The sequence below is a fragment of the Amphimedon queenslandica genome, unplaced genomic scaffold (assembly GCF_000090795.2).
Source record: "Amphimedon queenslandica unplaced genomic scaffold, v1.1 AMPQUscaffold_13453, whole genome shotgun sequence".
Lineage (NCBI taxonomy): Eukaryota > Metazoa > Porifera > Demospongiae > Haplosclerida > Niphatidae > Amphimedon > Amphimedon queenslandica.
In genome coordinates this window covers 198,975-217,068 of record NW_003546311.1, presented here as the reverse complement: position 1 = coordinate 217,068, position 18,094 = coordinate 198,975, and the positions used below count along the sequence as shown (strand labels likewise).

Below are 18,094 nucleotides of genomic sequence, written 5' to 3'. Positions count from 1 at the left end.
ATTGGTCCGTTTTCGCGGGAGCTGTCTCTGGTAAACGCATCTCTTTAGCGTGGAGACAGAGAGGCTAGTTGCTGTAGCTGTCATGCCGGCTGCTAGTCAGTTCCCTACATTTGAAGAGTTCAGGAAACTACTTGCAGAAGACTGTTGTTTCAAAGACCATTTCAATACTTTTCTTCAGCTACCAGTTAGTGCCTTTGTTGTGCAGCACAGTTGTACTGCTAAGAGATCATAGAGATTTTAAATTATTTTTGCAGATATTTTCAAGACGCTTTCGTTATTCTAGTGTCTCTAAATACTTTGATATTTGTCCTTATCCATCAGCAAACTTTCAAGTTAGTCATTAGTGAAATTTTAATTTTAGTAGTCAGTGATAATTATAATAATTATTAATGATTGCAAAATAGAAAGTTGATCATCATAATGTATGGCAATGGGTATACAGTCACAGACTGCCTCTCTTTTGGAAATCAGAGCTATTCTATGGATACAGGCTTTGCTATGAATTGACAAACAGCAAGCCATTAACAACCAGTAAGCATAAGTTAATGCAAAATCCCGGCTTGCCCATTATTGTGAATTATTTTTTGTAGGTAATAGACATGCCCCAGCCCAGCCTTGCACAGCCAAAGAATTGCAAAAATTTATACTCTTTCTTCGCTTCAGTCCTGGTGAAGCGTACTGTCTGCTTTGGTTTAGCATGGAGAGGCTCAAATTCATGGAAACGGCTTCTCAGCAGAAACAGCTAGTGGCACAATTGAAGGATCTTTTCCTCATAAATGGAGCTCCCTTTCAGCTTGAACTCAACCTGCGTAAGGATATTCTCTTTGCAACTTGTGAGGCCTCAACACTTAAGGAGGAAATAGCAAATATTTTGAAGTGGCAGGATGACTTATTTGCTCTCCTTAAGACATACTGGTATGAACAGTATCTCATAATTCAATCAGCCATGACTGCAGTCGAAAAGAAAAACGAAGAAGACAATGATAGCGATAGTGCTTCAGAAACAGAGGATGAGCTGAATGAGCTGCAAGAAGGAACTATGATAGACCATGGGGACGAGTCTGTTGAGATAACAGTCCCTGGGCAAGAAGTAGAAAGAAAGCTGCTGTCAGCTGAAGCAGGAAAGGGTCAAGGCAAAGCACCAAAATCAAAGAAAAAGAAAAAGAAAGAGAAAGTTAAGCCTCTCATTAGTCAGAGCACACAGAATTTGTTTTCAGCTTCGGTAGAAGCCGGCAAAGAACCTGCCAAAGAGCAAAAGCAAGGAAGTTTGAAGTTCATGCCATTCATACAGGCATCAATCCGTAGCAATTTCTCAGCCGGGAATCCAATGATGCATTTCTTTACAAGAATGAGAGATGAAGAGAGAACGCAAGCAAGAAACTTTCTTTTGTTCTGGCAATCAACCGAGCTGATTCTGACAAGAGATGAGATGAAGCGTTGGTATAATGGAGTCAGCAAAATAGACACAGACACAATTTGCCCTTATCTTAGCCTCTTTTCAACTTATCCATTAGCTGCAGATCTAGAATCACTCCTAGAGCTTTACATTGATGATAACTCTGATTTCTTTGTTGATCTTCCATCAGAAATGCAGCGACAACTGCACATCATGCTACCCAAAGGACTGGGACATTCCCTGCTACTAGAAGTACAAGATTATACTTGTAAAGTAAGGTTGCATGTGCATGTGGTGTGAGCTTATTGATTACCTTTATAGAAATTTGAGCAATATTGGATCAGATACATGATGCATGATAACAGTTCTTTTCATGTTTCATGTGTAAGTTTAAATTAATATCATTTATGAATCATGGTAGTGTGTCCATTCAGGTTACTAGGAGGGAACTTGGTCACCTTGCTGAGGCTATACAAAGAGAGCAATCACAACTGTTTAGAGAATCACAATCAATCAAGGAAGTCTTGCCTTTGACTTTTGACACTGCTGATACTCACAGCATCAGGAAAATATGGAGGGCTGTTGAATACACAGAGCTACTTGAAAACCCTGGTAAATAGTGGTAATAGTACAATGAATTATTGTTGGATTAGTTTGAATGCAAGTTTGTCAACGTTATAATTATTATAGGTCTTTTGCAACTTCCATCTCGTCTCTCAATGCAAATATATACACAGCCAGTTCCAATGGGAGAAAGACCTTCATCCGCAAACAAGCGAAACCTTCCTCGTTTTAAGGACAGAGGTAGCAGTCGTGTTCCAACTCCAGGAGACATAGGCCCAATAACATACAGAGGACTGACCCTGACCCCAATGGTCACAACTATACAGACATCAACTTATAGGTCAGCTAGGAGGCACACTAAGAAAACAGTGTATTGCAGCAAACCAGCAATAGTGACTGATGTACTTGGCAAAAAACCTCCAGTACCAGAGTAAGCTCAAATTAAAATTAATTTTTAAAATTGCCTTGCATTATTGCAGGAGTTTTCAAAGTATGTTAAAGAGTATGGCTCACTTGGAGTGCTTCTATCATTTCCTGTGTTCCCTCGGGATTGGAGTTGAGGTGAATATTGTATTTTGGCTAGCAGTTGAGGACATGAAAGACGTGATTGGAGACACTAGACTATGCAATACTAAAATACGAAGGATAATGAGACGATTTTTTAAGGAAACACTTGATATGAGTAAGTTTTTTCATAAAACTACCAAAATTTTTAATTGTTTTAACTATAAAGGTACATATTGTCAAGATAGCTCAGTGCTTGAAGTTTCAGCAACAGATTTTCCAACACCTTTTCAATTAATGGATGCTCAAGAAGGAGTTGCTAAACTATTAGAATCAAAATGGTACAATATTAGTATTTACAAATGTAAATGTATGTACAGTGTACATGTATTATTGGCTTGTTTTTTAAAAATGCTCATAACTCAAAAATTTTTTATCGGAATCAGCTCAAACTTTCTACAAAGCATAAGGACATTGATATGTATCAGAAAATGTAATAAAAATTGAGGGTGATTTCGGAGCCATTTTTTGGAAAAAACCATGGGCTATAGCCTTGGGTATTTTTCAAAAATTAGCCCGTTTTTTAAAAATGGTCATAACTTGAAAATTTTTTATCGGAATTGACTCAAACTTTCTACACAACATAAGGACATCAATATGTATCAAAAAATGTAATAAAAATTGAGGGTGATTTCGGAGCCATTTTTTTGGAAAAAACCATGGGCTATTATAGCCTTGGATATTTTTCAAAAATTGGCCCGTTTTTAAAAATGGTCATAACTTGAAAATTTTTCATCGGAATCAGCTCAAACTTTCTACAAAGCATAAGGACATCAATATGTATCAGAAAATGTAATAAAAATTGGGGGTGATTTTGGAGCCATTTTTTAGAAAAAACCATGGGCTATAGCCTTGGGTATTTTTCAAAAATTGACCCATTTATAAAAATGGCCATAACTTGAAAAATTAAGCTCGAAATCGACTCAAACTTTCTACACAGTATAAGGACATCAATATGTATTAGAAAATGTAATAAAAATTTGAGGTAATTTTGGAACCATTAATTTTTTGGAAAAACCATGGACTTTTTTGCTTTTCTATTAATATAAATTTATTGCAACAGGTTTCCGGAGTATATTAAGTTTTTGTTGGAAGAATTTGGCAATGAAGAGAACAGCAGCAGATCAGGCAGAGGTAAATCATCAAAACTTAAAGGAGATGATTCAAAGACTAATGTAAAAGCTAGAGCCACAAAGAATCAAACAGTGAGAAAAATAAATAAAAAAATTGAAGCATATTGAAACCATTAAATTTTCAGAAAGCAATGTGGCATGTGTTTGTAAGGACAGTGGTTGGATTTAGACGAGGTCTAATGGAAGCGAAGACACTGAGTCTATTCAAAAAATTCCTAACAATTGAAGTATTGAACGGTGACATGTCTGGAAAAGGAAAGAAACTGATTGGACGCCGAGTTGTAAATGTTACTAAACTATTGAGTGACCTTAGCTTCTGGGCTGAAGTGGAAAGGTACATATATGTAGAGTGCATGATACAAGATTTTATTGCATCAATCATGGTAGGTTTAAAGATATTGCAGACGTTATTAATGCTGCGAAAGACAGCGGGAATTATACACCAGAAGATGAAATTATGATACACAAGAAAGCACACGCAATTGTAAACTGCTACATAGATTCTAGCGTACCACCCAGAGTACAGGTATGCTATGAAAATACTGATTAATATGTAATTGGAATTACCCTCTTACTCTCTGCTTATAGATCAACATAACAAATGAGATAGTTACAGAGATACTAGACAACTTAAATCAAGGGACAGTAGGACGTGGTCTGTTCCACAAAGCTGCCCTTCATATTTTTGCTATTCTCATTATGTACTGGAAAAGGTAGTTTCAGAGAAAGCAAAACTGTCAAATTTTAATCAATAATAATTATTTGCATTTTTTAGGTTTTTGTTGTGGCGTTGGGCACCTAAAACGCATTCAACAACGTCAATGCATTCACTTGATTCTAATAGTCGTTGGTCTGGCCTTAACGCTAATCTTGACTCCTATGATAGTCAAATGATGCTTGGTACGTACATACATTCAGTACATCTTGATGAATATTATTATACACGAACATTTATTTCCTTCTCTTTAGACGGCTGCATTCTTTCCTTCTCCCTCAAAACAGGTCTGCGGCTAGTCAGACCGATTTCAATGCATAAGCCGATACCAGTTCCCATGCCGTCCTTCAACAGGATGCTCACAAAGTCCACAATAGTACGATTGAAAGACTCAGCAAAGGCCTCAAGAATGAACAGAAGATCAACCCGAGATATTATTAACGTTCACTGACTCTTACTAATCATAACTATTAACAAGAGTATTATGTGCTCTTGCTTTTAACTGGATAGGATAATAATTAATTAAAATTACCAATTTCAATTCTCTAATTAGATAATGTCATTGTTGCTGATGCCTACTTGAAAAGTTTGAATTTTAGGCAAAAAATGTTCAAACTTAAATTTGTAAAAAGTGAAAATGTAAAAGTACAAAGAGAAAACGAATGAAGAAGAGGAGAATGAGACACCACTAACTGCTTGACATAACCTCAACATATCTGAGTGCTGTATCAAAGGTTGTAAGACAAAATCCTTCCTCACCCATTAAATAACTAAACAAAAGAAAAAAAGAACAAATAAAAACTCTCCCTGTAATAAAATAATCTTCTCTCTCTCTTTAAAGCCCAACATACACGGGGCAACATGTTGAATGCAACATCAAGCAACATGTTGCACACTATTGAACAAAAGGAGAAACATGTTGCTTGCTATTTTTATAATAATAATTATTATGAATAAAAGGCTGAAGTTATTATTGCATTCCTTATGTGTTGCCTAGTTACCTTTGATGTTTTGAAGCAACATGCTGCTTGAAGTTGAAATTTTTCAACTTGAAGCAACATGTTGCTTGGATGTTGCATGCAACAAATTTGCTATCACACACGAGGCAACATGTTGAATACAACATGTTGCCCTGTGTATGTTGGGCTTAAGTTACTTTTCATCAACAAATTCTTGTAGCATGGCAGATTCTGAGACTAACTGAGGCATACCAGAGCGAATGATGATGTAAGTCATTATGGGCAATAGGTCATCTACACCTCTGGGGGACAGGGAGGAATGGAAGAAGAAATCAAAAGTTTTATATAATTCTACTAGGTAATCCTTACACAGAAATGTCTTCCTTGTTTATCTCTTTTTCTGAGCAAGAGGAAGAAGAGGAAGAGAAAGAAAAGTGTCCGGTGAAATAATAATCATCAATAGTTTGAACGATGACTTTAGAGAGAGTCACTAGACAATCCAACTTGAGGGAGGGGCACTGTAACCGTGGCAACGACTTTAGCTGCTCAATTGCCGCCAAATAAGGAGGCATGGCCTAACAACAACAACAACAACAACAACAACAACAACAATAATAATAATACATGTAATAATAACAATAAACAATTTTAAAATCTTGACCTGGTCATTAAGCCAGTACTTCTTCCTCACTGCTATGTCTTTAGGAGTTGAGTTGACATGCTTCATCATATTAACAGCAACTGAACACTCTTTGGCATATTTAGAACACCTACAAGTACAGTACTCATGTTTAAAACAACAAACAATAATAATAATAATAATAATGTACATTCCACACTACTGCAATACATAATAGTATTAGCACACTTATCATAATAGTGATTTCAAATAGTATTTGCTTGGCAAACCAACCAGATGTTGGTTGTATGTAATCAATTAAAATTACACGTACCATTGAGATTAAAGAATGCATATACCTGTACATTGGCATATACTATGATATTCAAGACTGTAAAACTGACCTGTATAGTGAAGTGAGCATTGGGAGTATAGCTGGAAAGAAAAGCGACTCGATTGCAGTTTTGCATATATCGTAATTATCCCTACTGCTTAATGAAGTGTATATAGATACAAATGAAGTTATGATCTTCTCTGAGAGAGAGAGAAAGAGAGAGAGAGAGAGAGTGAGTGAGAGAGAGAGAGAGAGAGAGAAGTAGGTGCATGAGTATGGTGTGTACTTACTCAAAGCACTGTGAATTAGTTTGACAGTTTCTTCAAGGAGTCCCTCAAACTTTAAAGCAAGGGACTCTATCTTGTCTTTGTCACCGAATAATGGAGTACAGGATAATGGTAACAATGATGGAAATATCACTTCATCCTCCTCCTCTGTCTCCTCATCTCTTCCTCTCTCTGACTTCATTGTACTGAGTCCTTCTTCATCTTGATTTGCTTTCAACGTCTCAAACTCATCATCATCATCATCATCATCATCATCTTGCCTTATTGTTTTGAAGTCAGGCATAGTTTTTAAGTCCTCATCTTCAACTCTTTCCTCAATCTCCTCTGCATTACTGCTGCTTCCAGTGGAGGAAGGTGACATCACTGGGGATGTGTTTTCAAAATGTCCGGGAGCCTGGGTTCTGACTTGAGCCAATTTAATGTCCTCTGGAGCAGAAACTGAGTGAGGTCTGCTATGGACTTTAGGTGACTCTCTTTGCTCATGCAGCGAAGAAGACGGAGAAGGATCTGTACAATCTTGAGAGAAAGAGGCTCATTAGTATAAGTGAATATTCACAAGAGCTATATACCTTTTTGAATTTGAGTTATGTTTAATTTAGGTAAGTCAGTGCAACCGGATCTCTCAATCTCCCTCACAACTGGCTGCAGTATTTGGATGATGTTGTACTGAGACTCGCCAAATAGCCTACGGAGAGGGTGATCTGTTGTACTGAGAAAAGAGAACAATTGAAATAGAAAATCTGTTAATTGTATACTTTAAAACTTCATGAATTAAATTCACAACTAAATTGGTCGTATTGTCACAATTATCAGATGAAAGAGCTTGTTTCAATCCATTAAATTTAGCCTTTAAGAAAAAGAATGAACGAGTAAGAGAAATCAAAGCACTTGCTTTTCCATTTTCAAACTGAATCACTTCTTCTCGTAGTTGTTCTGCAGTCAATGAATCAATTGATCTCACTTTTAGTCTAATAAATAAAATTTAATGGCAATAATTTAATTGAAAAAAAAATTATTACTTTTGAGCCTCTTCTTGAAGACGAATTTCTCTCTGTCTCAATTTATTTGCCATCTAAATCAAAGTTAAAGATTAAACTCTGACTAGTGAAATAATAACAATAATGATAGATCTGTGCATAAATTAAGACAAGATGGATACAGATTTCTCTGTCTGCCTTGCTAGACTCAAGTTTTCCTCTAACCTCCTGAGGTAATTCAAACTCTATTAAAGGAAAGAGAGAGAGAGACATAATAGCAACAAAAGTATGCAAGTACATGTATATACCAGATTCTGGCTTCCTCTTATGCTCATGTTAGGATTATTCCTAAGTGCAGTTTGATACTGGACCATCAAATGCATGTTTTCTCTTCTGGCAGCTTCCATAGGAGATATCGTATGCAATGCCCTGAGAGAGAGAGAGAGACAGAGAGACAGAGAGAGACAGAGACAGAGAGAAAGAGAGAGGAATGAAAACATTTTAAAAGATTAAAACTGGCAATATTTACTTAACAGTTGGAGGTTTTTTTTGTCCCACACTTGATGATCTTGGTGCATTAGGATGTGTACCACTGGGGCCCGTATTGAGTCCCTATGGCATAAAAGAATAACATAACACGTTCATCAGTTAACATATACCAGGCTTCAATTTAATTGTGGCAGTATAATTACAGTTTAAAATAAATTACATCCTTTTATAAACAATCACTGTTGATAGAAGTGTACTGTAGATATATACTTACAAATGAGTTTGATCGAAGTGGTCCTCCCCCTCCCCTTCCTCTTCCTGTACCTCTACCACATCCACTAGCAACTGGAGACTCCCTTCCTGGTAGAGTAGGGGATGGAACTGGAACAGAGGGCAATGACACAGAGCTGAGAAGAGGTGGCTTCCCTTTTAATCGTCTGTTCTCCTTGACTGATGTATTGTACAGTGCCTCTGCTTGTTCGAGACAATGCTTTGCCATTGTGAATAGTTGTAAGGTTTTCTGAGGAGAAAGAGAAGCTAGAAGAAGAGAACAGACACTTTATTACAAAAACAAATATATCACGTGTTATTTTAAACAAATATATACTAGTAGTACTTTTAGTTTGGGTGTTTTCAATTATCAATAAGGGGAACATAGAAGCCACTGCATAGCAAGAGTTGACAAATAGCTAATTGTAGCTATGACTTCGATGCATGTATCTACAATAGTTACTATTAAAGAATCAGTTCTGAAACACTCCCCATTTTATATTCATTTTCATTAATGCCCTTGTATGCTATGTAAAAAGTTTGAGCTGATTCTGACGACAAATTCCTACGTTATGATATGTAGACTAACAAGAATTCTGTATCTGTATCTGCTGCTGCAGGAGCACTGATATGTACTGCACCGCTGAGAGGTATCTCTGGTGAGCCTCCTGAAGGATTACAAGCCATGATTAGGCCAATAACCTTTACTAGGTTCCTTACCAGTTCATTCTTAGCTCCATCCTCTTCCTGGGCTTGCTTGATAGTTTGAAAAATGACCCCGAGTGGACTTTGCTGCTGCTGACCGGCAGCCATGTTTTCCTCGAGTTAATATACGGGGATGACAAATACGGATTCCTTTGGGTTTCTTTAGTTTTAAAGTATACAGAGATATACTAGTTATCATTTTTAAGGAGAATAACAAAAACTTCAAAAAATAAAGATGACTGAGAGAGAGAGAGAGATAAAGAGAGTATGAGCGTATGTATGTAACAGAGTTTCTTCTGCTTTTATTTCACATAAGTATTGAACTAGTAGCGTCGTCTTGGACTCCTAGAGCTCCTACGAGGAGAGCGGGATCGTCTAGGCGATCGTGATCTCGAGTGACGCCGTCTCCTGTCTCTCTCCTCTCTGTTTCTTTTCTCTCTTCTCTCGGCAGCCTCTTCCTCTAACTCCTTCCTTCTCTCTTCTCTTCGTTTCTCTCTTTCCATCTCCCTCTCTTTTCTTTCAGCCTCATTACGATCAATCTAAAATAGAAAAAATAAAACAAGTTAAGCAGACAATGATTATAATAAAATTCAAAGACACTAAAAATATTATTCATAAGCAAGCCTGTCAATTCCAACCAGCAAAATAAACTGCAGACTATACTAAAAAATGGGCAACAAGAATTCAACTAATGATGATTCAAAGGATAGAGTTGGAGATCTTTCTCATGCAGTAGATGAAAAAGATCTCAAACCAGGAGATCACATCTACTGCTATTCAGCATTTTTCTATAGGCATCCCAAGCATGGCATATACATAGGAGAAGACAACTATGAAGTGATACACTTTGCTACCAGTGGGATAAGAGAGACCATAACTGATTGGATACACTGGTATCAACACACCAGAGTCAGATCGTGTAGCCTCAAAGAGTTTTTAAATGGCAGTACTTTAAGACTAGTGTCATATGATGATAGCCAGGCTCCAGCATCAGATCATACCAGACACAAGGAGAAAGCAGTGCCCCTTGAAGAGACAGTGATGACAGCAAAACATTATGAAAAGAATCCAAAGTTATGGGGGCAATATGATGAAAAAAAAGAACAATGACGAGACATTTGCCTTTTATTGCAAGACAGGGAAAGTCCTATTTCTGAGGCCAACTAATGAAAACACGGCATAATTTTGAACATATGTACATGTAATTGCAAAACTACATGTATTTTGAATTTATGCTACAGCTATTATTAATAAGAAACAAATAACTGACCTCTTCTTTTGATAAAGGCATCCAATATAAAGGTGGTGTGGTCTTAGTCTTACGAAAAAGATCATCTAACATCCGAGTCGGTTTCTCGTCTGCTTTTTGAGGAGCCTTAACTTCTGAAGGACAAAATTTTTTAAAAAGAATTAATTGAAGTACAACAGTACAAACTAACCTTCCTTTTTATTCTCTGTGACAATAATTTGCTTTTTGTCACTTCTAACTTTGTTTGCTTCTTTGATTTTCTTCTCAGCACTTCTTTCAGCCCCAGCAGCAGCAGGAGGAGGAGGAGCTGGAGTAACACCAGCAGCAGGAGGAGCAGGTGGTGTTGGAGACCTTGAATCAATGACAAGACAGCCCTCACTAACCTGAGCTACCTGGAAAAAAAGAGGAGGGGAAAAAGACACAGTAAATAAAGCAGGTGCTTCTACTTTACCTCTTGATTGCTGAGAAAATCAACTTTCAAGTGCTGAGGGTTAATGGAGGGCCATTTCAGCCCATGCATTCTGGCCCTGGCAGCAACAGCTGTTTCTGTGGATGTGAACTAGGAGGAGAAATGAAGCATTTAATATCATGGATATGAATCCTGTTTTTTTTGCTCACAATTGCAATGCAGTGTGATTTTATTTTGTTAGTCCAGAAACCTCCTTCAATCATTGGGCCGTCTTCCTGGAGGAAATCCTTCAGCTGTAGCAAAGTGAAGGGTCTCTTGAGGTTTTCAACATGGAGGATACGAGACGGAGGATTGCGAGGAGGACTCGGAGAATGAATCTTAACTGCAAAATAAAAAAATAATCAAAATATTGCACAAACTGATAAATATACATGTACATGTATTGCAGAAACCAATAGTAATGGAACCTGTTCACATTATGTGAATTTCAGTGCAATGTGAACAGTGAACACAAGAGGTGCTCCAATAGCATGTCTTACTTATTTCTTTCTTCTTTGGTTCCTCAAAGATCTTTATCTCCGTCCCTTTCTTAGACTCCATTAGTTCTCTCCTAGCACGCCCTATCTCTCTCTTCTGGAGCTCCTTCTCTCTCTCCTTCTCTTGCCATTCCTTCTCATACTCATCAATAAGTGAACTAATAAGAAAAATAACAATAATATAATAACCTCTTTTTGAAAGTTTCTCAAAAATTCCCTCAAATATCACTAAGAGAGAATTCTCCATTTTAATAATTTTTCCTGATACATATACATGTTCTAATGTTGAATATGAAGTTTGAACAGATTCTAATCAAAATTGGATTTTAAAAAGTTTTTAAAGCTGCTTAAAAAATTGCATGTACCATAAAGACCACCATAGCTCAATATGATCAGTTCATAAAGTGTGCTAGCTGTTGGGTTTGCTTATAGACATGCACCTAACCTTTCTTCCTTTCCAAGGTCAACAATATCTTCATCATCTTGTTTGTCTCCTCCTCTTTCATCGTCTCCCTCCCTCCCTGTCACCCCAACCTCCATATCTTCACTGGGCTCCCCTTGAGGTTGCTGTGGAGCAGTAGGTGAGGAGATATTAACATCAATTCCCTCTCCTTCCTCTCCGGTGATCATCAGTTCTATCGAAGTTGATTCGGCCGTTACTTCTTCTTTTACTTCCTCTGGAATAATTGTCTAAAAATTAAAATACAAATGGAGAGAATCACTTGATGCTAGTAATTAAATATTACAGGGTCACACTTGAGTACAGATTCTTGTGCTAACTAACTGCTAATTTATATTCCTTTTAATGCATTATTCTCTTATTTATAATAATGCATTATTCTTTCTTAATTCCTATACCTCTAGTGTCTCAGAGCTGATTGGTGGTTGAGTAGTGGTTGGTGTTTGACTTGTGCTAGAGCCCCACCTTCTCCGTCTCTCCGGTAACTCTAAGAGGTTGAAAATAATAGCTACCAGCCAGAGGTTTATTTAAACTTACTTTTTGGTGGTGAGGTCGATATTCGCCTCCTTTTGGAGCTCTGAAAACAACATAGATAACAATAAAAATAATTATTATCATACTTACATCAATAATAGTCTTTTTTTCAGCTTCATTATCCTCAGTAACTGAGCTTTGTCTTTTTCTACTAGACATATCACTACTATCGTTACTGGCCACACCTACTGACCCCTCCCTTTTCTCGGCCGGACTAAGAGAGGCTCCAGCGTCTTGAGGTTCTTTCTGTGTGGAAGGAAAGTCAGAGAGTTCCTCATCGTTAAGATCAGTAGAGACTACAAGATCAACTTGTTCAGAAGCTTCATGGTTATTCTCACCTACCAAACTCACCATACCTATTCCACCTCCCTCTTCTTCTTTCTCTCCTTCTTTGCCACTCACATTCCCTCCTTCATTACTTTCCTCTAAATCCCCAGTAGTAATGGTCTCTCCAGTATCAATAGCCTCTTCAATGTCTCCAGTGTTCATGGTTTCCTCTGTGTCTTCTCCTTTATTATTAATTGTGTCTTCTCCAGTGGCAATGGTTTCCCCAGTATTAATAATATCTCCTCTGTCTCCAGTTATTATGGTGTCTTCTTTATTCTCAGTGTTAATGTCCTTCTCTTCATGTACTGCTTCGGTTCCACCATTATTCTCTTCTTCTGGTAATATTTCTTTCTCTTTTTCTTCTTCTTTAATCTCGTCTCCTCCTCCTCCTTCCTTCTCTTCCTCAATTGTTGGCTCTTTCTCTTTTATTTCTTCCTCCATACTCTCATCTTTGCCAAATGTTTTAGTCTCCAACAAGACCACTCCCACTTCTTCGGTGGCGTGAGACAAGGTAGGCGTGGCTGGTCCAGAAAGAGGTGCGGTTTCATCAGCACGAAATGACTGCTCGTCGACTGCAAAGCTAATTTCGTCTCTATTAGGAGAGGGAGGCTCCACAGCTATACTGTTTACTTCGCTCTCCGACTCTCTGCCATCTCCCCCATATAAAGGGGATCCTATTGATGCTATGAATGCTTTACTAGGCGTGGCCGTTAGAGGAGTATCAGCTCCTGATTGACTGGCAGTAGGAGGAGCGGCTACCGATATTGAAGGAATGGTGGGTGGAGTTCCAGCGTCTTTAGCGGTAGGGGAGACTACAGTGGGGGAGACGTGAGGTGGCATTGCAGCATCAAGTGGTTCTGTGACTGAAGAAGTTTTAAGTTTTTGTGCATTTGGTTCGTTTTCATTTTCATTTAGTTTTTCCTTTCCCTCTGCCATCTTCTCCTCCTCTTCTCTCTCTCCATTGCTCTGCTCTACGGTGATGCTAGGCTGATCTGACGAGGACTTTCTAGAGCGATCTATAGATACGATTAAAGATTCTTCGTCGTTTGCAAAAGCCCCTCCCCCATCATCGCTAGTGCTGTTGTTACCAGCTAGTTGATTGATAACTGCTGATGCAGCTCGTATTGTGGCTTCATCATTCCCTTCAGAGCTAGTTTCACTATTCTCTTCTTCATATAGCGCCTACCAATAAAACAAGACAATTATTATTAAAGATGGCTACCCAGGTTTATTATTGTCTATTTTGGTATAAGTATTGCTTTTCATTACTTGTTCTAGTCTGTTTTGTAGCGTTTTCTTCTTTCCCCTGCAATTGAGTCCTCTTTTCTTCAACTCTGAGGTAAGTTCCGCCACAGTCATTGATGATACATATGCCTTGGACGCCATTTTGTTTTAAGTAACACGTGCAAGAGATCACGTGATTTTTTTAAATTACAGGGCTGAGCTAAAAGGCGTGGTTTCGGTACAAATCATCACGTGACCTGCACACGCATTCCCACGTGTCCTGTTAGAATTATCACGTGATCTTGCCTCCAAATCCCGCCATTTGTTTATAAGAACTAAGAATTTCTCTTCTCTCTTCATGTGTCTCTTTCTTTAATTCTTTTTTATAAAATGGTAGATCCAACCAGTAAAGGAGAGATAACTCTTCAAGGTCACTCGCTGCTCGACATAGGAACGCCAAAGGCTTTTTCCACAGCAATAAAAGAGCCTCCACTCCCCTCTCTCTCTCCCTCCTCTCATCATGGTGGCCACAGTGCTGGTACTCATCCTACTGGAAGTGATGGAGGATCTTTCCTGAGTGAACCAACATTGCCACCTAATACCAGGTTCTTGTATTTATAATTATTTTATTTAATTACAAAATTTTTGATTTTTTTACAGAGACAGTAATGGAGACATAAGTGGAAGGTTATCACAAGATATTGATGGTAAATATTATATTTATCTAAAAATACATGTGATTTCTTTTTTTCAGCTAATTCTTTGAAGTTTCTTAATTCTCCGCAATCCGTTGCTCCTTCTACCGTCACTACTCTTCCTCATCCTTCTGCAGCCTCTTCAATGGCGGGAGGAGTTAGTGACTTTAATCTTCATTATTCGGCCACCTCTCAATCCTTAAACTCTAAGGAAGACAATGAATCAATTAATGAGGGTAAGCATGTATTGAGCATCATGTCATCTCGTTGTTATTATTAGTATCATGTTACTTGCATCTTGTCACTGTTTATAGTAGCATGTTGCTACTTTTAGCACCGTGTTACTATTTATAGTGGTGCTCTGGTATATTACTATTTTTTGTTTGTTAGATCCTAAGAGTGTTCAATACATTAATGATGAGATGGAGCCGACTCTTATGAGAGAAGCAGCCGAGTTTAGTTTGTTATCTCACGTGCCCATTCCTAATGATAGGAGCATGGGAATGAACAATGATAGTATTGGAATGAGTTTAGCTGCTGGATCTGCTCCGTCTGTTTTGGGCGTGGCTGAGAACACAAACAACCAGAGCTTATCAACAGTGAAGGAAGAAGAGGAGGAGGAGGAGAGTGATGTCAATGCTGTAAGTTAGAGAAAAGAAAGAAAAAGGATAATTTTTATGCATCACAGGATCTCTTGCCATATCTTGTACCAACCACACCCACCGATACAGTGAACTGTGATACAGTTTTCAGCAGTCACAGCGAGGAGGAGGAGGAAGGAGTGGGTTTTATTGTTGAGGGACAAAGATCAAAGATAGAGAACCCGTTTGATTCTGGAAGCGATCAAACTTGCGATGAGTTTGATTTCCAGGAGCAAGATAAAGGTAAGAACTACAATAGGATATATAATTGACATTAATAATAGTAATGATAAATAATTTTATTTTTATTTTGTAATTAATTACAGCTTTTCTCTCCTTTAGAATCTTTTCTCTCTGATTTAAAGAAGGAAGAAGAAGAAATGTCTTTATTCACAAAGGTATTTATAACATTGCATTTGTTTATTTATTCACATCATGTACATGTACATACATGCATTACTAACAGACCACACACAGTAGTTTGCAAGGGACATTTACGATACCGTCTGATAACTCAAGTCATGTGACTAATTCTGATGGAGGGGAGGAGTCAATACTGACGTATTTTCGAGGGAAAAGTTTTCCACTTGGAGGAGAACTGTTACCAGACAGAGTCATATCACTGCAAAGAGTAGGAAAGAGAGAGTGGAAGGGAAAATTGTTTATGGTAGTAAAAGTTTCTATAATTTACATATTATTTTATTATTTTTCTAGCCAATTTTCGCAGACAATCAAGTCATTGTGAGTCCCCCTAGCAGATTCATAGCAACCAGTCCACAACAAGTACCACTCTCATCGACCTCTTCCTCTTCTGTCCCACCATCGTCCAGTGCTCCAGTGACCAGCATTCCATCGTCCAGTGCTCCAGTAACCAGTGTTCCAGTAACCAGTGTTCCAGCCTCGTCTCTCTTGTTATCACCATTGACTGTTTCACAGCAGGCATTGAGTGAGTCACCACTCCCCATGCATGTGCCTCCTCTGAATCTAAACGGATTATTAAAGACTCCTCTCACCTCTGAAGGGGGAGGGGAAAGGGAGCGATCAGTCACACCCACGTCTGATGAAAAAGATAGTGAGACTGCATCCAGTAGTGTGGCCACGCCTCCTCCTGACATACCGTCGTGTTATTTAGTGAAATCAGACGGTCCTGGAGTGACTGATGAAGCCTCAACGTTGCTTCTCTCTACTGTCTCGTCTCTTCCGGTAACTCCAGCTCCTTCAAGACTGCAGAACCTCCTAACGACCACTGGGCTCTCCTCTTTCCCGACTCCGTCACTTCTCTCAAATGAAATAGATAATCTTTATGAGCTGACGCAGGTCCTGCCTAAGACCGACGAAGAGAAGAGTCTAGTGAGTGTTGTTCCTTCATCTAATCCTCCCACTCCTTCTAATAATACTCTACCTGTTAGTGCCAGTACTGACTTGTTGTCTGAGACCAAACTGGATGAAAATGGAGCACAGGAGTTTACTGTGAAGTCGGTTGCTAAAGTGTCGTTTGCGTCTCCTCTCAAGAGGTCCTTGTCTTCTGTGTCTCCTAGTGGGACTCCTCCTGATTCTCCTCCTCTCTCTTCTCCAAAAATTACACCTTTAGTCTTATCTGATCATGACTCCTCCTCTTCACATGAAGCCACGCCCTCACCAACGGAAGAGGCCAGGGCTAGTAAAGTGGCTGAGATCAGGTCAAGACTTGATTCAACTCGTCTCAATATTAACATTTTCCTCTCTTCACTCAAGAATGCAAGTGAGACCCCACCTACTCACCATGCCCACAATGAAAATGATAACAGAGGCTCATCATCACCGGACCCAGCAATTATAAAACAATCATTACTAGTTCCGGACATTAGTAATAATAATGGACCTTCATCACAAGCTGTCACTGAACCAGACCCAGTGACAGATAAGGTGTCAATATTTTCTTCTCCGGACCCAGTCCTCACTAAGCAACTTCAGACCCCTCCTGTGATCATAGCTTTAAACTCCGAGTCACCACATGATAGTCACATGATCAGTCATCAACTGGACCAGTTATCACTGATCAATGATAAAGATGGAGGGAGCAAAGAGAAAGAGGCTATTTATGATATTGGTACTTCTTTAAAAGCATTACTCTCAGAACACTTCCCTCAGGCCAGTGTGGCTAGTCCTCCTCCTAATATAAAGTCTTCTTCCTCTTTTTCTATAACTCCGTCTCCTCCCTCATCTCCTAGTTCTGTCCTCCCTGAGTTTATACCGGTAGCTCAGTCAATCAAAGGAGGCAGAGACTCAGACACTACTACTGATAATGATACCATAACTCAGTCTCCAGCTGCAATGGATACTCCAAAGAAATCTTCAGCTCCATTACCTCCTCCTTCTTCATTAACCTCTCCTGTACCAACATGTACATGTATTTCAATCTCTACTCAGTCTCTTGTTTCTTCTTTTCCTAATGTTTCTTCTATTGCTACAGCACCAATGACTGCTACAGCATCAATGGCTGCTACAGTATCAATGGCTGCTGTATCTTCTCCTGTTGGTCTATCCCCATCAGTTACTGTGATTGCATCAACTTCTCATTTCTCATCATCTTCTTCATTGACTGCGAGTCTTCCATTATCTTCTACTATTCCTCTTATTCATCCTACTGCTGTTTCACCCTCTCCTTCTATTCTCTCTCTCTCGTCCCTTCCTCCCTCCTTCTCAGCCTCTTCACAATACTCTCCTTTCTCTTCTGCTCCTCCATTAACAGTTTCTAGTGGTGTAACAGTTACTTCATCAGTTACTTCTCCGCCCATTCCTCCTCCCACTCTTACTACTCCTCTTTTAAGTTCTACCGCTTTCCAGTCTAACGATGACACTGTTAATCACTTGCTATTATCTAAACCTGTTAAACCAGTCCAACCGGTTCTTTCCTTGTCCTCGTCTCCTACTAATTCAGAGTCTCATTATCACCTCTCTCTGTCTCCTAGCAACACGTCTCTCTCTTTGTCTGGTAGGTCCACTCCTAATCTCTCGTTTCAAGCCA

The 18,094-nt window shown here is 38.7% G+C and overlaps 4 protein-coding genes across 4 annotated transcripts in view; 2 read left to right on the top strand and 2 right to left on the bottom strand.

The window, feature by feature from the left end:
• The first annotated feature begins 62 nt into the window (after window positions 1-62).
• On the top strand, window positions 63-4,979 carry LOC109581222 (uncharacterized). Its single transcript, XM_019995146.1, has 15 exons — window positions 63-184; window positions 255-332; window positions 405-531; window positions 591-1,669; window positions 1,718-1,780; window positions 1,831-2,008; window positions 2,087-2,390; window positions 2,440-2,642; window positions 2,694-2,805; window positions 3,588-3,729; window positions 3,783-3,991; window positions 4,045-4,183; window positions 4,246-4,370; window positions 4,433-4,557; window positions 4,627-4,979. Exons 1-15 carry the CDS (start codon window positions 83-85, stop codon window positions 4,821-4,823), a joined length of 3,183 nt encoding a protein of 1,060 aa, XP_019850705.1. The 5' UTR covers window positions 63-82; the 3' UTR covers window positions 4,824-4,979.
• LOC105312348 (VPS9 domain-containing protein 1-like) lies at window positions 4,895-9,147 on the bottom strand. The gene is made up of 16 exons (XM_011404930.2): window positions 9,028-9,147; window positions 8,897-8,975; window positions 8,312-8,574; window positions 8,078-8,160; window positions 7,857-7,977; window positions 7,731-7,793; window positions 7,591-7,643; window positions 7,464-7,539; window positions 7,327-7,418; window positions 7,141-7,280; window positions 6,575-7,087; window positions 6,355-6,484; window positions 5,993-6,101; window positions 5,701-5,906; window positions 5,529-5,633; window positions 4,895-5,142 (listed from the first exon to the last, which is right to left on the bottom strand). Exons 1-16 carry the CDS (start codon window positions 9,118-9,120, stop codon window positions 5,061-5,063), a joined length of 2,208 nt encoding a protein of 735 aa, XP_011403232.2. The 5' UTR covers window positions 9,121-9,147; the 3' UTR covers window positions 4,895-5,060.
• A 31-nt stretch (window positions 9,148-9,178) lies between these two features.
• On the bottom strand, window positions 9,179-13,956 carry LOC100641335 (apoptotic chromatin condensation inducer in the nucleus-like). The gene is made up of 11 exons (XM_019995148.1): window positions 13,797-13,956; window positions 12,291-13,709; window positions 12,204-12,243; window positions 12,065-12,153; window positions 11,652-11,896; window positions 11,210-11,364; window positions 10,880-11,052; window positions 10,713-10,820; window positions 10,452-10,653; window positions 10,283-10,395; window positions 9,179-9,551 (listed from the first exon to the last, which is right to left on the bottom strand). Exons 1-11 carry the CDS (start codon window positions 13,911-13,913, stop codon window positions 9,336-9,338), a joined length of 2,877 nt encoding a protein of 958 aa, XP_019850707.1. The 5' UTR covers window positions 13,914-13,956; the 3' UTR covers window positions 9,179-9,335.
• Window positions 13,957-13,991: 35 nt separating this feature from the next.
• LOC105312346 (mucin-17-like) overlaps window positions 13,992-18,094 on the top strand; it is a 4,663-nt gene continuing 560 nt past the window's right edge. Inside the window, exons 1-8 of the mRNA XM_019995174.1 lie at window positions 13,992-14,356; window positions 14,412-14,458; window positions 14,506-14,682; window positions 14,837-15,087; window positions 15,135-15,330; window positions 15,430-15,485; window positions 15,554-15,718; window positions 15,802-18,090. Of these exons, the coding sequence (XP_019850733.1) occupies window positions 14,142-14,356; window positions 14,412-14,458; window positions 14,506-14,682; window positions 14,837-15,087; window positions 15,135-15,330; window positions 15,430-15,485; window positions 15,554-15,718; window positions 15,802-18,090 (3,396 nt within the window). The 5' untranslated portion in view covers window positions 13,992-14,141. The remainder of the gene's footprint in view (window positions 14,357-14,411; window positions 14,459-14,505; window positions 14,683-14,836; window positions 15,088-15,134; window positions 15,331-15,429; window positions 15,486-15,553; window positions 15,719-15,801; window positions 18,091-18,094) is intronic.